This window comes from Harpegnathos saltator, unplaced genomic scaffold (genome assembly GCF_003227715.2).
Source record: "Harpegnathos saltator strain DR-91 unplaced genomic scaffold, Hsal_v8.6 scaffold237, whole genome shotgun sequence".
Taxonomy (NCBI): Eukaryota; Metazoa; Arthropoda; class Insecta; order Hymenoptera; family Formicidae; genus Harpegnathos; species Harpegnathos saltator.
In genome coordinates this window covers 816,081-843,688 of record NW_020230025.1, presented here as the reverse complement: position 1 = coordinate 843,688, position 27,608 = coordinate 816,081, and the positions used below count along the sequence as shown (strand labels likewise).

At 48.5% G+C, this 27,608-nt stretch overlaps 2 protein-coding genes across 5 annotated transcripts in view; one reads left to right on the top strand and one right to left on the bottom strand.

The window, feature by feature from the left end:
- Nucleotides 1-41: 41 nt before the first annotated feature.
- Nucleotides 42-4,459, bottom strand: LOC105184735 (IWS1-like protein). 3 transcript variants are annotated; one of them, XR_002162828.2, is made up of 9 exons: nucleotides 4,207-4,459; nucleotides 3,771-3,906; nucleotides 1,946-3,700; nucleotides 1,712-1,726; nucleotides 1,062-1,422; nucleotides 690-979; nucleotides 497-608; nucleotides 226-411; nucleotides 42-156 (listed from the first exon to the last, which is right to left on the bottom strand). XR_002162828.2 is itself a non-coding variant. In XM_011143701.3 (8 exons), exons 1-8 carry the CDS (start codon nucleotides 4,217-4,219, stop codon nucleotides 289-291), a joined length of 2,805 nt encoding a protein of 934 aa, XP_011142003.1. In that variant the 5' UTR covers nucleotides 4,220-4,459; the 3' UTR covers nucleotides 42-288. The 3 variants fall into 3 exon arrangements, 2 of the variants coding, with proteins under 2 accessions (XP_011142003.1, XP_011142005.1); XM_011143701.3 differs by having other exon boundaries at nucleotides 42-411; XM_011143703.3 differs by lacking the exon at nucleotides 1,712-1,726 and having other exon boundaries at nucleotides 42-411; nucleotides 4,207-4,458.
- Nucleotides 4,460-4,732: 273 nt separating this feature from the next.
- Smox (Smad on X) overlaps nucleotides 4,733-27,608 on the top strand; it is a 25,013-nt gene continuing 2,137 nt past the window's right edge. Inside the window, exons 1-3 of one of the 2 annotated variants that reach the window (XM_011143700.3) lie at nucleotides 4,733-5,214; nucleotides 26,595-26,803; nucleotides 27,389-27,608. The exon at nucleotides 27,389-27,608 is cut by the window's right edge and continues 58 nt beyond it. In XM_011143700.3, coding sequence (XP_011142002.2) covers nucleotides 5,012-5,214; nucleotides 26,595-26,803; nucleotides 27,389-27,608 — 632 coding nt within the window. In that variant the 5' untranslated portion in view covers nucleotides 4,733-5,011. Of the gene's footprint in view, nucleotides 5,215-24,289; nucleotides 24,640-26,594; nucleotides 26,804-27,388 lie in introns of those variants that run through there. The other variant, XM_025298742.1, reaches the window with a different exon arrangement.

Below are 27,608 nucleotides of genomic sequence, written 5' to 3'. Positions count from 1 at the left end.
TAAAAATTAACTAAAACAATTTCTTAAATTTATTTTTCTATATTTCTTTATCATGTTATCTTTACAACACAATTTCAATAGTTAACACCGATTTTTCATAAAAATCATTTTTGCTACAAGAATTGGTTTATCTCCAGTAAATGTGCATTCGTAAAACTGTAGCAAAAAACATGAATCAAATCAGTTGTACTATATTGTCTCTATGCAAATTGAAAAATAACAAACCTTATTACAAGTCATATCAATATCTCCTCGCTATGTATAAGATATAAGATAAGGAAAACATCATTATAAAGACATTTTGCGACCTTCTATGGATATATGCACCGCTCTTCTGGCCGATTTCATTCGTTTGCTGTCCATATAGTTTTTCATGTGTCGTTCGAATCGGCTCATCGGTTTCTTGGCGCTCTTCAAGAAAAATAATAAAGTAGATTACAAACCGCAAATCATGAAAAATATGATAAAAGTTTTTAAATGAAGCATGATCACATACCCTAGTAATATCAACGTCTGTTTTCCAGTCAGGTCGTATTACATAATCTCTGTCAGATGGCCTAGGAACTCTAGCTCTTCCCACCCATCCAGGATCTCCTGGTCTTAGTGGTCTATAAATAAGAGTAATTTATATAATAGTGACAATAATTAGAATCGTGTTATTGTATTATTGTTGATTATCGACGACGTACTTAGCATCTCCCTTCAAGGCCTTATTGATATCTTGCGATTTTTGGGAAGACCCTGCGTCATCGGCCTTTCTTTTCTTCTGAGGTCTTTGTTCTAAATCCCTCTGTAATCTCTCTTCTTTAGACAACGTTTTAAAATCGGTGGATAAATTAAAAATAGGCCGAGCCCATTCACTGATCAATTTGCCAGCACGCTCTTTGTTTTCTTTTGTTTCCTTTGGATGCTTATAGAGATACATCACAGCCTTCCCGATACCAGACTGCTTCAGTGACGCTTGATCGATTTTTGGGAACTATAACAGACAGATAAAATACGGCGTTATTAAAGTTATTTTCATCAAATGTATGCAAGATTTGACGAAGATTTAATCTAACCTCCCATAAGAGTTTTAGAAGACTGTCTCTAATCTTGAGAGACGGTAACGACCGATCAGGCATCGGTGCCAACCAATCTGTAAGAACGGACAGTACATTGTGTTCTAGGAAGGCCAATTGCAAATCATGCTTTTTCAATTGCGACAATACTTTCGGCAACATGGCGATTTTATTTGTGGCCGGTTTATTTTGCTGGTTCAATTTTCTATCTTCATCGGCCGCAGCTCTCATATCTGATAACAGTTGTGCTATAATGTCGTCGTTATCGTTAATGATATCGATGTCCTTGCGTTTACGTCTACGAGATTGTTCTTCTTTTTTCCGCGCTAACATACGATCGAAATCAGATAGCGAATCATCCCTGAAACAATTGTATCAGTAATAATTCCGTATAATTCGATCAATAATTCTTTTTTCTAATTTCAATAATAGTGAATTTTTTCGTTATATTTTATTTCGTTTTTTCATTATGTATAATCATGTTATTTGCTTGATAAATTATTATGAAATATTGATTAACACTTATTAAGTCCATTAGGAACAAATATTTTTATTAAGTATATTGAATGTTGGTTGCTCTTGCGTGTACTTTGTAAAATACATCTACCTTTCCTTGTATATATATATATATATATGGATTTTTTACTTACAAATATCTGCTACTCCTGGATAGCATATATTAATAATGCATTATTTTATATGCGTATATATCTTGCGCGTGAAATATTATAAAAATACATATTTCGTAAAGAAATAAAGTCTATTTAGCTTCTCAAAAGCTATTTGTTGTCGCAATAACACGTAAATATGTCGTAATATGTCATAATAAAGATTTTTCAGAAATTTAATTTCGTGTAATTATAATAAATTGAGTATATACTTACATTCCGCCATCAGCAATAATGCCATCATCAGAATCTACATTATCATTCTGGTCATTGATTCCAGCTTCATCATCTAATTGTTTGTGTTCCTTGTCTTCACCCTCTCCTTCGTGATGTGCGTCATCGTCTTTTTTCTTCCCGTCTTCGTCTTCCTGATCCTCGCGTTCCGAATCTGATAATCCATGCCTTGACCGTTTCTTCGCTTTATTTCCTTCATCATCTTCAGAATCTGATAGTACTCTATTTCGTTTCCTGACAGCACCTTCCGAATCTCTGCTGGGACTTCTAGATTTTCTGGATCTGGAGCCTGATCTAGATCTCGATTTAGATCGCGACTTTGAACGCGACGAGTGTCTAGATCCGACTGCTGAACCTGATCTTGACCTTGAGCGCGATCTGGAGCGTGATTTTGATTTCGACCTCGATCTTGACTTCGATCGCGACTTTGACCTTGACTTCGATCTAGATCCTGACCTCGATCTCGAACGTGAACCTGAACGCGAACCTGAACGTGATCTTGAGCCAGACTTTGATCTTGAACGAGATCGTGATCTTGATTTCGATCTCGATACAGATTTCCTAGACCCAGAACGAGATCTTGAACGAGATGCTCTTGAACCGGAACGAGATCTCGATTTAGATTTACTGGAATGCGAGCTAGAACGGGATCTAGAACGTGAATTCCTTCCCGAGCGCGCTGGAGATACAGAACCTTTACGTGATCCTGATACGGATCTCGACTTGGACCTTGACCCAGATTTGTGCGATCTGGATCGCGATCTCGAGCTTTTTCTCGAACCCGATACCGATCTAGATTTTGATCTGGACTTCGAACGTGATAAAGCTCTTCCTTCCGCCGAGGGCGATCTTGATTGTTTTCTAGATCCGGAACCAGATCTTGATCTAGACCTTGACTTAGATTTTCTTCCTACTGAATTGGAACGAGATCTAGAACGAGAACTCTTCCTTGATTCGGGAGAACCTTTCGCAGAACGTGATTTGGATCTTGAGCGTGATTTTGATCTCGAACGTGATTGCCTGGCGGTAGCTGGAGATCGATTTGGCGATGCGGGAGGTGAGGGAGAACCTCTTTTTGATCCAGATGGTGATCTTGATCTTGATTTTGAGCCACTTTTGATTCTCGGGCTAGATCTGGCCGATCCCGATCTAGATCTGGATCTGGATCTGTGAGAAGATTTGGGAGTACCAGGCGGAGAAGGAGAGCGAATAGTTTCTTTCGGGGAACCAGACCGAGATCGGGAACGTGACCTCGAACGAGATTGTGATTTGGAAGCTGCCTGAGGTGAAGGAGACCTTGAGGATGATCGAAAATTTGTTTTTGGTGAAATATCTCTAGGTGAAGAGTTATCAAGTTTTACCGAATTTGATCTAGATCGAGAACGTGAGTTATTTCTTGATGCTGCGTGAGAGCTTTTTCTTGATCCAGATCGAGAAGAGCTTCTAGATCTTGAGCCTGATTTTATTGAGCGATGGGAATGCGGCGATTGTGAGCTATTTCTCACATCTTTCTCCGTAAGTCCTGGAGAACGAGATTTCGAACGTGATCTTGATGTGCTTCTTCTGTAGCCAGATTTAGAGCTTGATCTAGATCGTCCCCGTTTTCCATTTGATGGTGAAACAGATCTACTTGGTGATGGTGATCTCGATGGTGTTCTAGAGTAAGATTTTTTGGAGCTAACATTGGAATGAACAGAAGCTGGTGATCCATTCCGTACTGGAGATGATAGATTAGATCTGAAAATTTAATCTAAGTTATAAAAAAACATACAAGTAATTAAGTTGATGATAAAGATAAATTTATTACCTGACTGGTGAAGATTTAGGACTGGCAGAATTTGATTTTGATCTTGATCTGCTCCTTGCTACACTAGCTGATCTTTGTGAGTCAGGACTGACACTCCTAGACTTATCACCTTCTTCTTCCGAGTCACTTCTTACGTCTTAAAATAAACATTTCGTGTGAAAAATATCAAGCTTCTTTACCCAAACTTTTGGCAAGAAGACAAATTGTGAAACACCTGGTTATATTGTTTTTCTATATATTCAACTGTCTTTAAAGTGAGTTATAAATAGGTGTATTAATATTAAGCACAGAGTATCATATTTAATTGCTGGAAGCACAATGTGCTTCCAGCAATTAAATATGATACTTAACAAGTAATATAGATAATACTGATCGACAGAAATTGAAAATTTCAATTGAGATAAACAATAACAGAGATGTGTAATTTTTTACTCACCTCCCAAACTCATGGCATCTATATATAAATATAACCAAAAGCTGAGCAGTTAACACGATTGTGAGCAAAAATATTACATTAATCAGTTATGGTGCTACCATACATACGAACGTTCTTCTGTCTTTGATGATTACTTAAAGCTATTAAACTTGCACAAGCGGTATATTCCTACATTAACGTAACATACAAGATGACAAAAACTCACAACACACACTATCAGACACTACTCAATACACCCTACAAAGTGGCAAAGGCACCGAGAATACCGAAATCACTAAAAGATATATGCTATTTTGCAATTAGTCAATTCGTTCAAGGCCAATGCTTTATTCGTCGTTGGACGAGCTCATCCATTGGATGCGGGATAGAAAATTACTAAAACACCAGCATCTTCATTCGAGGATATCGAGAACCCTCTATACGTCACAACCTCGATAGACCAATCAGGTTGGAGCCGGAGATCATTGCTGCTATCACAGATGTCTCCGCAGACGTTATAATCCGAGGATAAGTGCATCATCTAGTAGTTACTTTGTAACACAGCATTGGCGGAGAGCGCCGATCGCGGCCGAGTCGGGTACAGGGCACACTATGGCGGCCGTGGCAAAATTTTCGCCGTCTGCGTGAGAGCGATTTATGCGTTGTCGGTACGGAGCGCGAGTCACGGTGTCGGTGATCGGCGCGCGGCCGCCAACGCGTAAGCCGGGTCCTTCGGGCGAGCAATCGTGCGACACAGCTCGTACACGTCCCGCGACAACCCGTCGGAGCGGCCCGATGCGGGTCGCGCGCGCTCGTCGTAGGGCAAATGATGACTTCGATGCTGCCCAGCTTTAACCCGCCTATCGTCAAGCGGCTGCTGGGCTGGAAGAAGGCCGAGAGCGAGGACAAATGGAGCGAGAAGGCCGTTAAGAGCCTGGTGAAGAAGCTGAAGAAGTCCGCGGGCCTCGAGGAGCTCGAAAAGGCCATCACGACGCAGAGTTGCAACACCAAGTGCATCACTATACCAAGGTAAGCGACATACGCGTTCGAACATGTTAAGTTCCTCCCGGTGCGTAAGCGCGCGCGCGCGCGCGCGCGCAAGCGAGCGAGCGAGCGAGCGAGCGAGCGAGTGAGCGAATGACGATAATGTTACGTGACATTGTATGCACATAGTAGAGAGTCAGAGAAAAAGAGAGAGAGAGAGAGAGAGAGAGAGAGAGAAAGAAAAATTCGTTGCATTGTGCGTAAAAAATACGCGAGAATTAAGGATGAGAGAATGAGTGAGGTGGATAGAAAGAGAGAGAGAGAGAGAGAGAAAGAGAGAGATAGGATGAGAAAGATGAGAGAGTGAGAGAGAGACGAGAGAAGAAGCGAGAAAGACAACGAAGGGGAGAAAGCGCGCGCGCGCGCGCGTCGCCGACGATATACGTATGTGCGTTGCGCCGCCGTGTGTTTACGACAGTCGCGCGCGCGAGTATGCGTCTGTCTGTGATGCCGGCACAGCGTTCCTCTTTTCCTCGTGTTACGTCGAGCACACGAGACGGCGAGACGTCGTACGGAGAGAGATCGAGTCGTAGATCGCCGATGTTGCGTCGCGCGCGCGTGCGTGCGTGCGTCTATGCATGTGCGTGCGTGCGTGTGGATTCACATGCGCGCACGTCTATTAGGATGATAAGCGACGACGACGACGGCGGCGGCGGCGGCGGCGGCAGACCGCCCGCTTCGCACGCACGCACGTCGCGCTGTCACTCGCTCCCGATGCGGGCTGACGCGGACGTAGCGCGTGACACGCACCGTGAAGAGCGCGCGGCGCGTCTCTTTGTTGTGTGTACGCGGGCACGCGGCGTCGCGCGCGGCCGCGAGTGCGGAAACGCTACGCCGACGGTCACCTTTGGCGACTGCCGACTCCGCCGCCGCCGCCGTCGTCGTCGTCGTCGTCGTCGTCGTCGCAATATCGCACGCACAGGTAAACAAACAGCATCGCGCGAGGCCTCACATGTGTGTAGGACGAGGCACGTGGTCGGAGTCGGCAGGAGCGCCGCAGACTCACGGGAGCGATTTATCGATCGAAAGCGCGTTTGGAAAACGCGGAAAAGAGAGGGAGAGAGAAAAAATTATGGACGGGTATTTTGAAACTTGGCAAAAGTTCCCGCGGTCGCGAGTCGTTTAATTAACCCCTGGCTTATTGTCGCGTTTCCTGGGAAAAACAGTATAATTCCGGCCGATCGGAAACCTTTTCCTCTCACGATTCATCACGGCTGCGGTAAATGGCATTATCTGCGATCTTAGAATGGAGCGGGCGTACACATTTGACGCTTGATGGAAAAGAAGATAATAAAAAGATCGCGAGAGATCGATGAGAGAGCGCGGTTGCAAGGAGCGGAGCTCCGGGTTGAGGTCGCGAGGAGAAACGGAATCGAGATGTGAATTCAGCGGATTTGCTTTTTCGTATCACCGCTTTCCGCGTGTAGAATACATGCGTCGCCGTTGCGTATACGCACGTTCGCCTCGTCGTGCACGAGGATGCACCGTTCTCTCTTTCTCTCCCCTCGATACGATCGATACGGAATCGTCTGGCTGACCGTCGCGATCGCGACGCGAAAGAGAGAGAATGCGCGATGACGCAAACGCGATCTCTCCTTAGCTCGCTCGCTCGAGCTCTCGAAGGTACTCCAAAAGCGACCGCCGCCGCTGCGTCGCGTGGGCGGAAGAGCATTTATCAATCGCTCGCAAAGTGCGCGTAATCGCGCGCGTACGAGAGAAATGCGAAGTACGTAGCTCGTAGCTAGCGTCTTCGCGGCCTTCCAGACCGTTCCCGACGTGGCAGAAACGCGCGATGCTTGCGCGGATAACCCTCGACCCGAGACCGACACATTCGCGCGGACGCGGATGCGGACTTTGGCGATTTCTCCGATCGCTGCTCCAGCCGAACGAAACGGACCGTGTCTCGCCGCGTAGTTGTCTACGTCTGTTCTCTTCCACCGGGATTAGTTTGCATTTTTAGCTTTTCAAGTGAAAAAGCATCATATTGCCTAACGTTGAAGAGAGAAGCAATGAAGGTCAAGTGCTGCAGTGATTCAGCTGAAAAAGGCGGACCTGATTCTGTAGCATCGACGACGACGGTCGCGCCGCGATCGGGTTTGAAGGACGGATCGGGTGAAACCGCGCGTCGTGTCTCGCGGTCGGACATCGAATATCCGAGAACGGCTAACTTTTCCGATCAGCTGTCGACGGCTATGATCTCTGTGAACGGTAACTTCTCATCGACGATAACCCCGCGGTAATCCTTTGTCGCGTAACGAAGCGGCAAGCGCGATGAAGAAAACGCGCGCGCGTTCTATTTCGAGCCGGTCGCGAGCGACGTATCCGCGACTGAAAGTCGCAGGTTCGCCGACGTTTCCTCATTGACGGGAACAACGTCTCCGAGCCGCTGCTTATCGCTGAATCTCGAGCGACCGTTTTCACCCGAGTCAAGATGCGCTCAAGAGTTTTCCTCCTGACAGGTTCGCGCGCGCGCGCGATCACACGCGGCCGGGCCTGCGTAAATAAATTTCAACCCCGATACGGAGCGCGCGCTATACGGTATCACTCGCGTACATACGGTGGTGTGTAAGCGCAGTGACGCGTACTTCTCCTCCACGGGAACACGCGCAGCCGCGAGGGATAACGAAAGTAAGTGTTACATTGTTCGAAACGACGGAGCGTGTAAACGATCCTCCTCGCTCCGCGCGCGCCTTCCCGACTGGAACCCGACGTTCACGTCGGAACAAGCGGCAATTAACTCGCGCAGCCGTCCTTTTAAATCCGCGAGTGCGACGCGCGTGCATGTGCGTGTGCGTGTTTCGTGGATCCTCTTCTTCTTTCTTTCCGCTTCTCCCGCGGAAACGAATCACGGTTGCCGCACGTTCCCTCGGTGAACACGCATTGTCTTGAAAAAAAAAATATATATATATATATATATATTGGAAGAGCGGTACAATTACTGTTATTGTGTCATTACTACTGTTAATGATGTCCTGAAAGGATATAATAACGGAAACCGAATATCGAGACAATTTCCCGAAATACGATTATGCGTGATTTATAAAATAATTATCTTATAATTTTACCAATAATCTCGAGAGTAATCTTTTCATTTGATGGAAATATATTTCATTTGGTAGAATTGTGTCTCACTGTACAGCCGGGTACATTATTATTTAACTTACACACACATACAGCGGAGTGTATTCAAATGGTAGATATTAACACACACCTGTGTGTACTGTTATCGAGTTAATAGTTTCTCCTCGGAACAATTGTATCTCGGGACATTATCTCGGGATTAATTCAGATTTTGGCGCATATTGTGACTTCTCAGGAAATACCCCGGGAAGTTTCTCCCCGGATTTCGAGATCTATCGGACTTATCGAGACAATGCGTGTCCGCTGCATGTTCTGTCTCGCGATGAACATTTTGTCACGGACGAAACGGCAATTAAGAACTCCCGACTGATGAAATCCTCGCAAAAGTGGAGCGCGAACTTCTCAGAAATGGATCACGGCTCGTGCGCGACGCGCAGTTTTTTGTATCGCGATTTCGAACTCTTTCCGTTGGAGCGAGTCGTGAAACCGCCGTTAACAGAGGACAGTTATATGGAAATTCAATCTGTGCGAAACGGTAATTCCGGAATAGAAGCTGTGTAAAATTACCTTGTAGCTTCCGATTGATCGCCGGTGGAGAGAAGAGAGAGATGAAATTGTCACGGCTAACTCGGTTATCGACGCGATCTCGATTAACTCGACTTCGTTTTCTTACTTTTCCCCCTCCTCTCCCGCCTTTTTCTTCTTTTCGCATCCGTGTGTAGCGATGCGGAAAAAGACGAAGCGATAATGACACCGATAGCAATGAGATGCGCGATCGTGATTTCTTATCTTTCGCACGCTTGTGCCCCGCCGTTGCGATCGAGAGATCGTTATTTTCTGTAGATTTCCCATCCGCAAATCCCCGCTCTGAATCACATAATAACGGGGATGATTGGGCTTCTTACGCGCAAAATGTGCGCCGCTATTCCGAATCCTGCTAATAAGCTCCGTAATAATATTTCGCAATTAAATGCAAATCTACCGTTGATCCGCGTGCGCAGCAATAATAACAATAATAATAATAATAATAATAATAACGATGATAATAATAATAATGCAATATGCAGTCGGTAATCGACTCCGGTAACACGGTAATGCGTAATTAGCATCATATCGCGCACTATTTAATTACTAATTGTACTTGGCGTCATTATTAATTCCATGAAATATTCACGGCGTCCGAGAATTTAACGATGCGTCCGCGCAATAATTACAAAATAACGAATAATCATGAATGTATCGCTGTAACTTGTTTCCCGCCGTTCGTCGGAACGGCGAAATGCAACGCAACGTAATTTCCATTAGGTGCCGCATACATAGCGCGCGCGGACCTGTCGCGATAAAATTCCCTTTATCAGGCGCGATTTAGCTCTGTCGAGGAATTGATTGCACCACGTCGCGTATCGAACGAAACCGCGACGTAGTGTCCGCGCTGTTGCGCGACTTAATCGGGGGATTCGAGTTTTTTTTTTTTTTTTTCTCGTAATCCTCGATACTCCCCCGGGGAGCTTTCCCATGAATCACGATATGATTATATCCTCCCCTCCTGCCGATGCCGCGTACAAGTGAAATTCGTTCCCGCACGTTATTCCCTAATTATCCGCCCCGCGCACATTTGTATCGTTGTAACTACGTCTTTTGGTAAACGTCGGGTAATTAACTGCCAGTTAAACGTTTATGCGCAACTGCTGCCGCTGCTGCTTAGATTATCTCGCATCTCTCCGCTCTCATTACAATTCCAGACCTCGCTCCGACGTCGCGAGTACACCCTCGTCGTCTCTCGCAGATAACGCCGCCGAATTCGACATTTGTTTAATTACGGAGGCTGCTGACTCCGTCGATTATCCGTCTCCCGCTCCCTACGAGAAAATAACGAAGAAGAAGTGTCACGCGGGGTAACCCGATTGCGTTAGAATGAAGAATCAAAATATCTTCCCTCGATGCGTCACTTTTCGCGACATTTCCATCGCGCATTCTCGCCGGTCTCGCCGGTTTTCGACTTAATGATCACTCGCGTCGGACGCTCTCGTTGATTTGCTTCGAACGGCCCGATCATCCTCTCGACCAAATTACACCGTCCGGATATCAGCGACGCGACGTCGCGCGCCGAAGAGCCGGAAGAACATTCTCTCTCTCTCTCTCTCTCTCTCTCTCTCTCTCTCTCTCTCTCTCTCTCTCTCTCTCTCTCTCTCTCTCTCTCTCTCTCTCTCTCTCCGAGCTCGATATGTCATAGTTTTTAATTAACCCCTTCACCTGCAATATCGTGTAAGATTCGTGGTAAGGAATTCTGGCCAAGCATAAGAAACACGAGTCAAGTACGTATATCGGGCTAAATATAAGGAGAACGGCTAAAATTCATCGTACGTTTTGCGAGCCAAATATAGAAAACGCAAGTGAGACTTGCGCTTCAATTTTTACGTGTTTTGATCAATCAATGGCCGCATTCAGCAGAGAAAGCTGCTTACTAGGCGCTTAGTGATAATTATCTATGATTGGAGTATTCTTTTAGATCCTTAACAAATTTTGAGGAATGAAGCAAAATCAGGAACGATAATCATTAAGCGCTTAGTAAGCAGCTTTTTCTGCCGAACGCAGTCATTGTTCTGCGTATGCGATTTGCGTTTTGCGACTTGCGATTTATGTAGATTGGGCATTATAGATGCAACTTTATCACCGACTTTAAGTCACAAGGGAGTTTTTGCAATACCGTCTCTCAGATACGGTAAACGTAGTAAATCGTGAACGTTATTCGTTCAGATATATAATTACCATATATAACCATATTTGAGAGACGGTATTGCAAAAACTCCCTATAGTGCAACGGGTTAATGTTTCTCTTCTCTCTCTCTCTCTCTCTCTCTCTCTCTCTCTCTCTCTCTCTCTCTCTCTCTCTCTCTCTCTCTCTCTCTCTCTGCCAAGAAACCCCGTTAACCCTGTGCGCGTATCACGTGGCGCTCCGCTCGCGGGGCCGCATGAAACGCGCGTCGTGTACGTAACACACAGCGTGTGTATCCACCTATCCGCCGCGCACGAAGCCGCACGGGAATCGATTGCGGCGGCGAGGGCAGGCGGACGGCGTGCGTATACCGCATGACAACTTTATTAATAGTAGTCCTGGCCTGGCGTCGGTGACGAGCTTCGATCAAGGATACTCGGCGCGCAGGAGAGTGGGAAAGAGCCTGTCATCGTGAGAGGCAGATCCTTCTCTGGCCGGCGCGGCGGGCGGCGGCGTGCGCGAGCGGATGGCGGGCCGTCTCGCGCGTCTTTGCGACTTTCGGTAGTGATTTTTTGTGCGCCGCGATCGCGCGAGGATCAGCTTCGTGCCGAACAGGCGTTTCCGTGAGAAGGAGCGGGAAGTGTTAAGCCGCGATTATCCGCGCCCGAGAGAGAGTGCCGGTCTGCGGGAGAGACAGGCCGATGAGAAGCTCCGCGAGTTCCTGTCCCGTCGACGCGCGGGAAACGTTACTCGGTTTGCGAATCGGAGCCGGTGCGCGACGATTCTGCAGCAGCTCGCTTGCCGACGGTGATGGTGCACGTGAGTCGTCGTGGTGTCACGTCTTTATTCGCAAGTCACGCGCGTGTTAAATAAGTAAAATTCTCGCCGAATCCGTCTCGCACGACGGTGCCGCGGATGGATGTTGTCTGAGTGTTGTGTGTGTGTGTGTGTGTGTGTGTGTCTTTGTTACGCAGTTATAGTTATTTTATTATAATCGTGTTTGCGTACGTTTATCGATCGCGCGCCCATCGCCGCGTGTTCTTTTTTCCTTTTGCGCGTATAAAAATATATGCATCGCAGTTCATTCCCTCTGGTGTCACGTTGATCACAGCAGCGTCACAAGTCACACGGCTTAATAATAAATACGTCGCGGAATTTGCCGTTATTATTAAATTTGCTTTATTCGGCGAGAGGAGGGTGGGAAACCCGCGACTAGGATTGCGATCTAGGAAAGAATGGCGCGCGCATGCCCGGCTTAACCACAATCAACTTCGTTCAGAGAGTCTTTGTGCAATCCTTGTGAAACTCTTTATGAAATCTCCTCCCTTTCGCCCATTAACCCCGATGATATCACGGAGATCTCTCTTTCTCCCCTCGACGTATCGGCAAATTTTTTGCTGCATTCAGAAAATTCATCAATTTCCAATTGCAATACTCGCGCGCACATGTGAACGTTCTCGTCGACTTGGTTCGGTGGATGCAGTTTGATCATCCTCTTGATCAAATTTGGCCGTGTTTCGAAATTGCATCGGGATGAACAGGGAGGGAGGAGAAACGGGTTGCGCAGGGACGTAGTTTCAAATACGGTGTTATTACTGTATTGATAGACACTATGCGCATTAATTGCAGGTTAATCGAACTACACGCCGCGGGAAAATGAAATTCTTGGCCTGATGTACGAGAGAGAGAGAGAGAGAGAGAGAGAGAGAGAGAGAGAGAGAGAGAGAGAGAGAGAGAGAGAGAGAGAGAGTGTGTGCGCGCGCGCGTGCCGTTTTTCTTGACTCTCTCTCTCTCTCCCTCTCATCTCGGGGCTCACACGTGGCACGTGCGAGTGCGCGCGTGCAGATAATGCGCAAAGTGCGTCAGCACGTCCCACGGATTCTGATATATTTGACTACATGCTGTATACACGTACACATTCTCTCTATCTCTCTCCCCCCCCCCCTCTTTCTCTCTCTCTCTCTTTTACACACTGCACGCTGCAAGTGCCGGCAGCAAGACTCAGGTATTCCACGGTGCGTTTAAACGCGTGCGCCGCATTCTCCCGTTTGGGTATTTCATGCAGTTGCGTTTTTTGCGCGTTCCGAGCACAGCGCTGCTTCGCACCGCGCTCGACAAATGATATACAATCGACCGCGATTATTTGTTCGCACACATCCGCGAGGACGAATTTGTTCGACGAATTTTTGCGTGGTCGAGAGTTCGGCTTGTACGAGACACGCGCTGCGTCTGATGGTGCGTAGTGCATACCAAGTGTCTCTCTCTCTCTCTCTCTCTCTCTCTCTCTCTCTCTCTCTTTGTCATAATTTTTGTCCTCCTCTCACGCACCCATGTCCGCGAGGAAATTAAACTTTGTTCCATTTCCCGATTATTATACGCAATATATTATCTAATAATATGTATATACGCGAAACCGGTCCGGCGATGCGCACCGCGTGACGGTTGTGTCGATACGCGGCCTGGCATTTCACCGGCATATTGTGCCGCCGCGCCGGGCCGCAAATGACGCGCGCAAGACACGACATTAATTCGATCCCCGTTAGAAGGTAAATTAAGCTCCGTCCCATTTCCACGACGTTACCCGGGATACACCGCGAACCGCAGGAATGGCCAGTGACAGCGGCGAGCGATACGTAAATAAAATTCCTCCGCTTTCGTGCGGACCTTTAGAAAAAGTCGTTACTTTGAGTCATTATTTCGAGGCATCGGATGGCCTCTTCTGTCCCCGCGAAAAAAAAAAGTCGCGGATCGATCTGCGCTGAGGAACTTTCCGAAGTGGAATTCCGTCCCTGGAATATTTCCGCCGGTGCTGCCGTCACGCGTGCTACTCACGCGCTAAATGCGACCGTGCAATTCGCGAGGACCGACGTCGAACACGATTTTCGCATTATCCAAATAAATCCTAGAATTCGGCGATTGCATCCGGCGTTAAATACGTGACGGGTGTACCGAGAGAGAGAGAGAGAGAGAGAGAGAGAGAGAGGGAGAGAGAGAGAGAGAGAGAGAGAGATCGGCGTGATGTACAGCGAAGATTCGAGACTTTACCGCGCGCGCGATTTCATCTTCTTCATCTGGATTCGCTCAACCATAAGCAAAATGCCACTTCAGTCGGATTTGCAGGAGCGAAAAGTGGCGTCAGATTTTACATTACGTAATTCCCTTTACAAGTCTTGTATAACTTAACCGATATATCCAGTCGGCGTGTACGTCGCGTTTCGCTGCTTCGGTAGGACGCGCTGCCCCTGCCGACTTGGGTTTCGTAAGTCGCAGAAAATATCAGATTGTATCACGCGATTTAACGCTCCAGTCGGTTATATTGACAAAAAGAAAGAGAACGAGAGAGAAGGCGGGCGAGAAAAGTGCATTCCGATTCATCATTTTCCGGATATACGCGGATATCGCCGTTAAGCTGCCTTTATCCGACGATGAAAAAGGGGAAGTTACGTAGTCGAAATAGATTTCATTTGCGAGAGCTTTCGCTCGCTTTTATCGCAAGATGAAGCCTCTCTCGAGAAAATCAGATCCAAACACACACACACACATCTCGCAGGCACTTTGCGTAACGAGCATTCCCCATCGACGACGGATCTCATCCGGTTTGTCAACCGAACCGCTTCCGCTTCTTCGGATTCGCGATTCCCTCGAATCGCTACCGGCTACAACGCGCGATCCCGATTTTTTTCCCCTCCATTTCTTTCCCTTACATTGTCAAAGGGCCGGTTGTTCCAGCTTCTTAAGAAGTTGACTGATAGTTAAATCATATGTTTATCTTCGTTTTTCTTTCACTTTAGAGAAAGACTGATATATGACTCAACTGTCAGTTAACTTAGCAAGGAGTTGGAACAACCCGCCGAAAGTCGATTTACGCACGCGATAAAGCGAACGCTCGCGCATTGTCCTTTCTCTCCTTCATATTCCGATCCTATACGAAGCGGAGAAGCGATTCAGCGGCTTGTTGTTCACTTTCCCAAGCGTCGCCATGGGATTCCGGTTTTATCGCTTCCCGATGAGATCGGGAGAAATTAATCGCGACGCTCGGACGCTCGGTGCTCGGTGAAAACGAACGGGAATCCGACTGTGCGCGCACTCGTACTCGCGGCTTAGCCGCGGTACACTCTCGAGTCAATTGGCGTTTACGCAAGACAATTGATGCGACGAGGAATAATTCGCGGTGCGGATTAATGGCAGCGATTTTGCGGCTACGGCGTTTCGTTCGTTCGGAAAGGCCGGGCGAAAAGAAGGGTGTGATTTGTGGTAGGAAAGCGAGCGAGCGAGAGAGAGAGAGAGAGAGGGACGGAGAGGAAAGGAGCTAGAGAGACAGATTACGTAAGGATCAACGTTTCGTATCCTGTTGCGCGACTCGTCGACTCGCGTTCGTTTCGCCGTACGTAATGGCATTAGCGATTGTCAATGCATTATCCGCGCGGTAAAAGTTCCCTCGCACTCGACTTGCCGCGACTGATTATCGCGATTGACCTTACTCTCGGTTCGATTTCAGTGAAGGGAAATCCGCGCGCGGACGAGTCACTGTCGTCAGCGAGGGACGAGAATCTAACGTCGGCAAGGTGGATCGTGGAGTGAAGAGTCGCGTTATTACACACGTGTGTACGCGTCTGTGTGTGCACGTGGTAATAAGAACCGAAGTGACAATGATGATATGACACATCCTACGTCACAACTGCCACAGAGGATTCGATAAAAATATCTCTATTATATTTTTATCTGTCGGATAAGAGTATAATAAAAGACCAACATTTTGCATCGCGTGCCGTCACTTTGACTCCTGTCACACAACCACGTCATTAAAAGTCATGCAAAGTTGTAAGTAGCGGCTCGCAAACGCGCTCCTAAATTCGCCGGGAAAGAATGCGATCAAACGGTTTTGCAAACGAGGGGGGGAGTTATTACGTACAATATTATATATTATTTCGCGTCGCTCATGAGAGCGCACCGGACTGGACACACACCGGCTATGAAATAATCAATCTCGTTACGTGACGCGTTCGGGGCAAAAGGACGAATAATCCGGTATATCTGAGCACACGACATTTCCTTCCTTCCATTCGCGTGCCATAGAACGGTATTGGTCATTTTAGAGCCAAGGTTGCATCGATACCGGTCGTTATTAAGCGGCGCGGCGTTGTCGCCGATTGGTGGCAAAGACATGGAAGGAAAAAAATCGCCAGGTGAGAAATAAAATCGCGACCAGGAGATCCGCGCGCGCGCGCAGTCCTTTGATCAACGGAATCGATAGCGAGCTCGTCGAAAATATCTCTCCCCGGTATCCCGCATTGTCGGCGATATCTCGTTTAATTACACGTCGCGAGAGAAAGAGAGAGAGGGGGGGGAGGGAGAGATATATGACAAACAGATTGAACGCGCCCCTCGCGGGAGCGGCGGGATATCATCGGCGGGGCGGGACGTTTCGATTTTCCAGGGTGTATTCTTCGCGTGTCGGTGTCGGTCCCGTTATTTTTCAGGTGCGGCGCGAAAATCGCGCGATGAAAGGGCGTGCATCAGTCGCCGAAATTGAACACAGCAGCGCGAGGCGAACGGGATCACGAGGTTGCAAAAAGGTTTCCTCCGCGTTGTTTCTCCAGCAGCTGCGTAACACGGTTCCGCCAAAGCCACGGCCGCGGGGAAAAGCCGGAGGGGATGGAAAAGCGCGCGCGGAAAGACCGGCAACTTTTTCATTAGGCGCCTCTTCCTCACGATATCGACGCGCGTGCCGATATTTTATCTTGTGAATTTCGCGAGGAAGAGGGAGAATGGCATCTCTGGCACGCGGATATACGACTGTATACAGAGACGGTCGTAATGCAATTATAGTATTGACTACTGACACACACGCTCGCGTGTAAAAGTTGTAATTTAAAAGCGTCCGCGGGAATCTACTATTCATTAGCCACTGAAACATTCGAGAGGGATGCGGTGTAGCTACCGCGCAGTTTCCAGACCGATGGACAGTTAACGGTGTCTTTTTCCCATTTATTCCGATAGTTCTTCGTTTCGTCGTGTCACGTAATGACACGTTCCGTATGTTTTGCCATTTAAATGATAGATCTTTATTCACGTTGCTTACGTCTCGCGTTCGCCCAGGCACGTGCGACGTCGCTTTGAGAAATGTAAAACAATATCCAGTTCGCGGCGAGCTGAGACCGAGCTGAGGCCGAATAATTGATGACCGGAGCAACAGTGCCGAGAGTTGCAGAGCGAGAGAGACAGAGAGGAAGAAAGGGGAGAAATTCGCGAGACATTAAATCGATACTCTCACGAAGCTCTTTATAGCGCGCTCAATGTCGATCCGCGACATTGTACGCGAAAGAGCGCGTGGCGGTTGTTGCCGCGCGGGACGTGTGTAAATGTCTACTGTTCTTTCTTTTTTTTTCTTTTTAGCCGTGTGATTCGATGGAAAGAAAATAGAACCGAAATCTGCCGGCCCGGAAAGAACGAAGTCGTTTTATTTTAGATCGTCTACCTTTTCCTTGCTCCAAAATACGTACTACTCGAGATCGCTCGAGGCTGCACAGAGAGGAGGAACGAAACGTTGCCGTTTGCTTTTCCTCGTCGGGTCGAAAATTGAGATTCCTTCGCTCACGCTCGCGCCGCACGGGCGTTTCACGATGCAACATTCGCGTTGTTGTCCTTGCAACTTACACATGTGTGTGTGTGTGTGTGTGTGTGTGTATCGTGTGTGTATATATATATATATATATATATATACACACGCGGCGTAATCCCAGAATGGAATAGCGCGAGTCTGCTCGGCTTCAAGGAGATACAACTTATCGTGCCGGTTACGTCGGCTTGTCTTATCGGTCCCAGTCTTTTTCTCCGAGTTCCCTTTCTTCCTCCAGCTGGCTGGCTGGCTGGCTGGTTAGCCAGCTAGCTCTTATCGGCCGGTTGCTACCGGCTGCATGATAGTCGCGCGAATCTCTGTCGAAATGTGTTCTTTCTGGCCTTTTATCTAGAAAAATGCATACGCCGCTCATCAAGGAGAGCCGATCGTCATCTCGCGGAAAAACGTAATCGGGGTAATCCGCTGAATTACGCGATTCTATAGTTGCGAGTGAGTTTCATTGTGTACGTCCCGCTTTCGTAAAAGTACGTTCGCTCGAAGCCATTTGCGAATACGATATGACAATTTGAAGCGCAATCCCCGGGCGATGATCGCGGAAGGATCGAGTTTGATTGAGGAACGAGCCGATAATTGATTCTCCAAATTTCCACGAGGCAGGCACATCGCGTTCCGCACGTGTTCTCTTTCTCTCTCCCTCCCTCCCTTCCTCCTTCCTCCTCTCGCGTACGCGCGCGCGTCGGAAGCGGCCAGGCGAAAATATCTCAGTGCGTTTGCAGTTTGTACAATCGCGTAAATCGATTAACGACCCGAGTAAAAGCGACGGGCCATTTCGCGTTCAACCACCACCGTTTACTGCTACCGACGGGCGTGGAAATTCATCGTCGTGATTCTCGATACGCCGAGTTTGTCGTGCGTGCGCGCGCGTCGTCGCTCGATAACATAATATTGTCCTAATATTTAGATGCGCTATATCCTTCCATTGACCCTCGACCTGAGTCGACCTGATGAAACTGGCTCGTCGCTCATTTTCGCTCGCTGCGAATCAGCTCGCGTTATCGCGAGGGTTTAACCCTTTAACGCCCGACTTTTTTTCCAAGTGTTTTAAGAATAAAATTTGAGTTTTTTTAAACTGAGACTATAAATAGTGATGTTGCGAGTGAGGGTCAAAAAAAGGAGAGTCACCTCGACACGAATAAAATGACAAAACATACGTTTATTTTAACAGCGCGACGGAGCGCTCAACAATATCGTAGGCTTGATGAGCGAGCGCTAATGAGCTAATTAAATCGCTACAGACCAGCGGATTTACTTTTCGCGGAAACGTACGCGACGGTGTGATCGAAACGTTCCTAGAAATCTGACTGCGAACGCTTCCAGGGAAGAATGTCTCCAAAAGCCCAAGCAGTCAGTCAGTCGGTTAGCACGTGCACATCGAGCACATGGGTCCCGGCGATTGGTCCACTTCGCTGACACCACTGCGAGAATCTAACGTCAAGATCAGCTGTGTATACAAAGTAAAATAGGACATTGTCATATCGCCGACAAAACGCCAAGTTTATCTACATGCGAGATTCCACGTGTACACGAGGTAAACACGGATCGCAGAGTTAATCTTCGCGTTAAGGCGAATGTGCTGTGAGCGCAAATCTTCGAAAAGATGCCGATTAGCTCAGACTGGAGCTTGATCGAAACAAGTGATCGGAACCAAAAAAATATCAGAATTTTATATCCACGGAAAATTACCTTTCCAAGCAGAAACTACTCCCAGGAGCGAAAAATACGCCTGATCGGTTAAATTTTTTTTTTTTTTTTTTTTTTTTTTTAGTTTTAATAATATCTTATAGATCACCATTTAGATAGTCAATCGTCCCTTCATTTTTCGCCGCATAAAAAACTGCAAGTCACCAGGTTTCACGAAAATAGTTTGATTTCCGTGTTCACCATATTGGATTTGCCATTTTGAATTTCTGTATTCTTTTAATTTCACATTTTGCATCTGAGAAAGTATTCCAAATGTGTAAAATTATAACAGATACCAATCTGTTCATTTATAGCGCACTTCTAGATGTCAGTAACAATGCTAGCTATGCCTACTTGGAATTTGACAAAACATGTTATCATTAAAACTGAGCTAAAAACAGACTAAACCGAATCTACATACAATCTATATACCATTTTTTAGAAGAAGAATTCACCTTTACAGTGGTGCAAAGAAAACGAACATATCTCCTTTTTTGACTAAGTTATGGATTCTTAAATGCGTTTCTGGTAATACTATAGTTATCAGTAGGCGTTAAAGGGTTAAACGAGGATTTAAAGGCGCGATTCAAAGCCGAGATGTCAGCATTTCGGATAAATCTTTGCCGGTTGGATCTCACGATTTTCCCGTTAACGTCGTCACGGGCTGAGCCAGCTTCGCCGTACGCTTCACGCTCGCAGGTAGCTCCGTGATCCATTGATCACCGCGAAGGAGGACGATACGTGGAAATGCGGGGGAAATTGCCGCGATCACGCGGCAGAAGCTGCGCGGAGGAGGAGGAAGGCTTTTTTCCCGCGCGCACACCCGCGAGTGTTGCTACATCCCGAAGGTTGAAGTCTCGCGCTCCTCTCGCCCTGGCAGTTCAACAACGGGTATATAATGGACGGTTTACACGAAGCCCTGATAGCCAAGGCGAGTCAAGTAGCAGGTTGCTCAGTTACCCGCTTAACACTTTTTTTTTTTTTGGTCAAGCGAGAACGCTGTTTGCACAGTCGCGCACGGCCGCTTCGGGCGAGTCTCGTCTTTGAACGACGACGATGACGCGGGCGACGATGATGATAATGATGAAGAGGAGGAGTCGTAATTATGCTAAACGAATGCGTCTAAACCGCGTCGTTTTCGCGTTATCTCACGATTCCGCTCTGCCGGCGTTTTAATCGGTCGGGACCGATAAACGGCGCGCGAGCGCAGCTCTAATAAATCCGACGAAATCTGGCGGAACGTTTGCGGTGTGTCTACCGATGAGCACGCAGTAAGTGACTACAATAGGTGTGGTGGACCGAGACTTGCGAAAATATCGGCAGCAAGAATCAACGATCAGTAGCAGTTCGTCGTCTCTTCGCCGAGCGAACTCTTTACGTTCGAGGATATTCATCAGTCGAGAGTCGAATTTCTCCGCTGCTGCAGATTACTCTTAAGCCGACTCTTTGCAATCGAGTGCAACTCACGTGCATGTTCACGCGTCTTCTCTCTCTCTCTCTCTCTCTCTCGCTGCTTGCACTCGCTCACTCATTCATTCATTCACTCGTGCTCTTATCATTGAAAAATGTGAGCACACATAGGAGCTCGTCTCGTATCTTTGCGTCGATGATTAAAGCCGATTAGATCACTCGTTTCTCTCTCTCTCTTTCTCTCTATCTCCTCGCTGAGATGCGCACGACGTGATGACACTTTTGCAACACGCAACGCATCAACAAAAATGACAACAATAACAACAACGCACCGTCATATTTGCCGTCGATCATCGTCGCCGAAACCGTTCAGAAACGCGTTTGCGCATTAATACACTTGCCGGCCCGCTCATAAATTATGCGGAGCAGATTCGAAAGAGAGAGAGAGAGAGAGAGAGAGAGAGAGAGAGAGAGAGAGAATTCCCGGGAGTAGTGGCTGCATGAGTCGCGGCATTCCCGGCCGCGTGCGCGCATAGGCTCGGCTAAAATGCGATCGCGCGATTCTGATAGCGCAATTACACCTCGCGTCGCGCACACATACACGGTCGTGTTTCACATTACAAGTGCGGGGAGGTGACGTCGAAGGCGCATGAGAGCCCGAACGACGGATGGTCCAGGCGCAAATTATCGGCAACGGCTCAAGGGGTGACGGCGAGAACGTTATTGCCCCCCTCCCTCCCTCCGGAAATTATATCTCACCTCGGTCATTACGGCCGACGTATCCGATAAAATCGATAGAGAGACGCTACATCGCTACAGCTCTGCACGCGCTCTCTTTTGCCGCTGGTGAAGACCTCTCCCTCCCTCTCTATTTCTCTCTTTCGTTCTCTCGTGAGTCCCGTTGCGTGAGAATTTTCCCCGCCCGCCTTCTCCTGCCGCGTCGTCTTCTCTCGTCGAGCACCGCTCGAGCGACCGTGGCTGATCCAGTCGTGAACTTCGTCAGATATCTCGCGCGTTAATGAGACAGCGAGTTCTCGTATCGACGACGTAACAGCAGCGAGGAATGAAGTCGAATCAGGCTAATTGCCTGAATAATCGCTTCCCTCGTTAACGCCATCGTCGCCGCGATCTCCGCGTTGACGTCTGTCCGGACCTCGCGACTGCTTACCGCGGAATGCGCCGAGAAAATGAGAGGTCGCCAAGTGGCCGATGTCGCGGTCAGCATTTAGCTCACTTGCGTCCTGCGATATCGGTCGCGGGGAGTGCTGCTGCACCTCTCTCGCGGAGACGTCACAGCGGGAACACAACGGTCACGCATTCGCGCGACACGCTCTGGGATTATTACCTAATGTAGCGAGCGGCGAGCTCGCTACACGTCGTTCTTACGTAACAGCCGCGAGATATCTTGGACAGGTGTGAACTCGCGGTTTCATGCGAGATGCGTCCCCTTCGCGTCTCTTCCGGCTCGAGAAGGCAGCGCTCTCTCTCTCTCTCTCTCTCTCTCTCTCTCTCTCTCTCTCTCTCTCTCTCTCTCTCTCTCTCTCTCTCTCTCTCTTTCTTTCTCTGCCCCCTGTTGCTCCACGTCGTTTTCCACGGGTCTCTCGAGTCACGGCGGCTGGTCGCCGAGTTATATTCGGGATAAAGTGATAGAGAAACGAGATCACCTCCACGCGCTCTCTGATCATTAGTCGCAGGTAAATACATCACCGTCTCCAACGACTGTCATGAGCGACCGATGATGAGTGGACAATACGGAGAAATGCACTGATAAAAAACGCGTCTCGCTAATTTGTAATCGTGCGAATTTTCCTGTCGATAATCCCGGCCAGTCTCTCGATAACACTGGGTGATTCATCGATCGCCGGTGATTGTAGATCAGAATTGTAAATCGGTTGAGGCAGCGACGAGGAAATCGCGAAGCTGAGCACGCTATTATATCATCAGGTCGATCATCAGGAAGTTTAATGACGAGCCCTCTTAGCCTCCAAACGTCTTTACAGCGCGATTCCATCCTTTCTACCATGCATTTTTCCTTTTTTCTTCCTTACTCATTTTTCGCGTATCTCGAAGAATGAGATACATAGGCGCTGTCGAAGGCCGCATTTTTCCGTGATCGATCTCACCTTGTCGTAAAATCGGGAACGTCCCGCTGTACTTCCGCCGTCGAATGCGCGAGAGACTGTCATTCGCTTCGCTTCGCGGATTACGATGGGATCGTCGTGAAAGTATTTCGCGCGTGACTCCGTCGACACGCATCTCCATGCATCTGCGGCCAGGGTATTGATGGAAGGGAGGGGGAGGGGGAGGGACGATCGTTGAAGGAGGCATCGCGCGTGAATCGCGCACGAGCGCGAGTCTTTGAATTATTATATAACGAAGTGCCGTGTCATACAAGAGAGTAATTGAGAGTAACGCGGAGGGAATGAGAAAGGAAAGACACGTGAGCGAGAGAGAGAGAAAGAACGAGCGAACGAACGAACGAACGGACAGACGGACGATCGAGAGGCGACGTTCGCCTCACGCAATAAACGCTGAGACGAGCCCAAGGTTGTCGTGACGTACATCGCGCGATTGCATATGCATCGGGACGGAAACGTAACGCATCCAGTGTTATCGTAAATTTTGTAAGCGCAATCTCTGTCAGACAAATCCTCTCGCCCCCGGCGACCTCATGTACGCGGCGAGATCTTGATCGTCGTGGCGGAAAATCGTCGCGCTAGCCTGTTTATTCGCCGAGTGATAAATTCGCGGAGCGTGATTTATCGTTATTATGTCTGCGGGATGTTGTCGAAGTATATTTTCCACAATTTCTCATATCGGCGAGCACGCGCTCTCGGTGATCCGGCCGGACGTCGAGGGGGAGCGAGCGCGAATGTCGATGCGATCAGCTTCTCGCGATCTCGGAGTCGAGACTTCGTGATCTTTCGCAACGTCAATAATCTCCGCCGCGGGAAGAGTCGTCGCGGATGCAGAAGCGCGCGCTTCTAATTACAATCGCGCTCGCGCGATTATGAAGCTTGCCAGCTCTCGCTCATGTTACTTTGTCGTCGCTCGGTCGACTTCGACCGAGAGGACACTCCGCGAGTTCACTCCGCACGAACGGAACGAACGAGCGAGCGGACGGCAACCTCGGGCGTGCGCGGGAGAATTTTGCAATTAAATACCGTTTAATTCCACGACACAGAACGCCGCGATTACCCGCTTCGCGAGTGTGGTCTCGTCCGCGACCGCGGCGCGCAACCTGTCATTACTTCCATTTATATCGCTCGAATTTGTATCCCACGCACGCGCAGCTTTCCCCAAGTTCACGCACGGATTGGGTCGGATATCAAGATGTATGGATAAATAAATCAACGGTAAACGAAGTAGGAAATAAAATGAATGAATGAACCTCGCCGCGTTAATTAACCTTGGACTGTGTTCTAATATTCGATCAAACTCGAAAAGCGATCGAATCGATCGCCGAGCGTTTTATCTTAATACGCGCTCAAAATATACTCTCTCGTCGAGTTCGCGTCGCTACGTATCGTTGTTCACTATCAGTCAAGGGCGAATCTCCGAGCTGCTCGATCTGCTGGAGGCCTGACGTCTCAGGACCACGTGGGATAATCGACGTCGCTGCGTGCCGCTGTTAAACAGCCGGCACGAGGAAAGGCACGTGTCCCACGTGAATGCGCGACGACGTTGTCTCTCCCGCTCTCTCACGTTTCCGAATTACCGAGCGGCATTGATTACATTGTGGCTCTTAAGATATTGATGTACTTGACGTGCACCGCAACACAGAATCGGCCCCGACGACGCGCCGGATAATATCGACAAGTCGAATGGTAGACTATTACGGAGCTGTCTGGCGCGTCTCGCTTTTATTCCCCACGCTTTGCGGGTAAACGCAAAATGGGACGAGAAAGAAAGAGAGAGAGAGAGAGAGAGAATGTATATGTGTATGTGTGTGTGCGCGCGATTCGCTCGCCGTTTGCGAAATTCCCGAGGAAGACCTTACTCGGTGAATTCCAGCGCGGATTCTCTTTCTTCGTAAACAACCCGCCACTTCCGGTGGCGCGCGTACGATGGATAGATACGCGACAGAGAGACGCGACGGTGCGGGCGGAGCTGGGGGAGTCCCCAAAACGCGCGCAGGCTTCTCTCGGTGAAATTTGACCGTCATTGCGTGGATCATGAGGATCTCGATCGAGGTCGCGAGGAAGACGGCTGGGGAGGAGGCTGGTAATGCTAGCGCGGTTTATTCGCGATCAAAGTAATATGTCCGCGCGGACTTCTCGATACTGACAGACGGATTACGCGAGAGGCGTACCGTATTATTCCCTGTGGCTCTCGTAACGGTAAACCTACGGTCCTGAATAGCGAGAACGAGAAGAAGAGAGGCGCGCAATCGCGGGAAAATTAAATAGACGAAGAGAGCTCGCGCGAAAGCTCTCCTCGAGGAGAGCTCGTGAGCAGCAAAAGACGAAGACGACTGTGAGACGTCGCCGCCGTCGACGTAGTCGTCTTCAGGTTTGCAGTCGCGGAATCGTATCGCGCAGACACGGAATAACGTGTGCAATCATAATAACGTGCCCCTAATATTTCAGCGGCGTTTTCTTTCGTTATTGATGTTCGCAGTTATATCTGTAATAAGCAGAATGAGAGAGGAGGGGGGGGTGGCAGGAGAATGATGACGAAGGGATAGAGAGGGAAACGGAGTGCCGGTTCTTCAATCGGAGTCTCTCTCTCTCTCTCTCTCTCTCTCTCTCTGCCTGATGGACGGGTATAATCGGTGTTCTCCAGCGCGACACCGTAAGCACGCACCGCAACTTACGCACCAGCTACGCTCTCGCCGGCAGTTAATTCGATTCGCGGTATAAAGCTGCTCGCCAAGATCGTTAGCACGGGATCGAATGTCAGCAGGTGCCGCCGATCACGAGCGATAGTCGTTGGCAGGTTGAATTTTTCTGCCGTGAAGGACGCTACATTCCTTTATTATCTCGATCTGCCTTTTCATTGTCAATTTTGCTGTATATTCATGCGTCTTGTCGAAGGAACGAAGCGAAAGCTTCGAGGATCACGGAGAGGAGACCTCCTTCAGTCGGCGAAAAAGAAAGAGTTCGCTCGCACGCGATCTCTTTCAAGACTGCATTAACGCTCAACAGTTTGGAGCATTCTGTAATTTCGCGATAAGAGCAAAAGAAGATAATTGTACTTTTGTGAGACACAACGTACGGCTTGATGTAAAAATGATAAGGCGCTCGAAAGTTTCGAGCGGTAGCGTGTGAGAACTTTGGTATTACGTGAGATTCAGGACAATTTGAAAGTAAAATCTGAAACGCGGATGATGAAAAGGTAGCTACGTATATATACAATAATAGCAAACACTGAAAAAAGAATAGACGAGATGTCCGTTCTCGCAGATTTTCCCGTATTTAGCGTTAAACGCGCGGTCGTTTCGGTCTCATCCTTTATTGACGTGCTAAAGCGCGATCCTCTAGCACGAGACAAGTAGAAAATTCAAAATTAGACTATCACGGATTTAGCGTTAGACGAATAGACGCGACGAATAAACGGACAACGGTAGGTTATTCATACGTTTCCGTGTGAATAAAATCTGAAACATTTCTTCACCATCCGACGAGAGGTCACACACACACACACACACACTCTCTCTCTCTCTCTCTCTCTCTCTCTCTCTTTCTCTCTCTCTCTCTCTCTCTCTCTCTCTCTCTCTCTCGACTAAACGACGGAAGAATTATGTCTTGCGCCGAGCGCAAGAGTCTATCTTAGGAACTCGGGTTTTCTTTCTCAGGGTGTATCATAATCATGCGATCTCTCCGTTCCCATTTGCAGGCCTAGCCCGGGCGGTGTCGGTGACAACGGTGTCCAGGGTGTTCGCGGCAAGGGTCTGCCGCACGTGATTTACTGCCGACTTTGGCGCTGGCCGGATCTCCAGTCGCATCACGAGCTGAGAGCGATCGAGCACTGCGAGTACGCCTTCACGCAGAAGCGCGACGAGGTCTGCGTGAACCCTTACCACTATCAACGAATACAGCCGCCAGGTAAGCCGCAGACGGCAGAATGGACAGGTGGTGGAGGATAACGAATCATCCATGTATGCCTGTGCGGTAATATCGTTCGTCTCCCTCTCTCGTCATTCTCCGCGGTTCTCGTCCGACGTAAATTCCCTGTCCCAGATGTACCCATCCATCCATCCATTCGTTCGTTCGTTCGTTCGTTCGTTCGTTCACCATCGCGGTGTTCAGCCCAAGCAAATCCGACGATAAATTTCGCTCCGTCGCTCGTCGTGTCGTTTATGCGAACTTTACGGCGATGTTTAGTGGTCTCTTAGGTCGACCGAAGGAACGACCTGGAGTAGTCCCAGCGAGACTATTACTACCGCTCTCGCCCTTTCCCTTCTTCGCCTTTCTGTTCGCGTCGCGACAACCGCCACGAAACCGAACGCTTTTACCCTGATAATCACGGGCATGTCGGTATATTCAGTTTGTTCGAATTACTGGTCCCTCCGCCTCCTCGTCCGTCGTTCTTTCTCGGGACGGCCGTTAATCGGTCGTTACGACTGTAAGCGTAGCGAGCAACCTCTTAGACTAGATCGCGTGACTATATCGGAGCACGAAACTTTGCAGTTTTGCCGGCCATTCTCGTGCCGCGGCACAACTTAGCCGGGGACGAGGCTGTCCTCTACAACACCTCTCTCGAGGAGCTCAGCGTCAGCGTGCCGGAGAACACGAGCTTTCACGCGACGCTCAATCATCAGCACCACAATCAGCAGGGCATACAGCAGTCCCCGCAGCAGCAACAGCAGCAACAGCAGCAGCAGCAACAACAGCAGCAGCAGCAGCAGCA

Coding starts and splice junctions, on each gene's coding strand:
- LOC105184735 (XM_011143701.3), bottom strand. Junction 3,701..3,770: donor CCTAAATCTTCACCAGTCAG/GTAATAAATTTA, acceptor TTAAATTTTCAG/ATCTAATCTATCATCTCCAG. Junction 609..689: donor GCCTTGAAGGGAGATGCTAA/GTACGTCGTCGA, acceptor TCTTATTTATAG/ACCACTAAGACCAGGAGATC.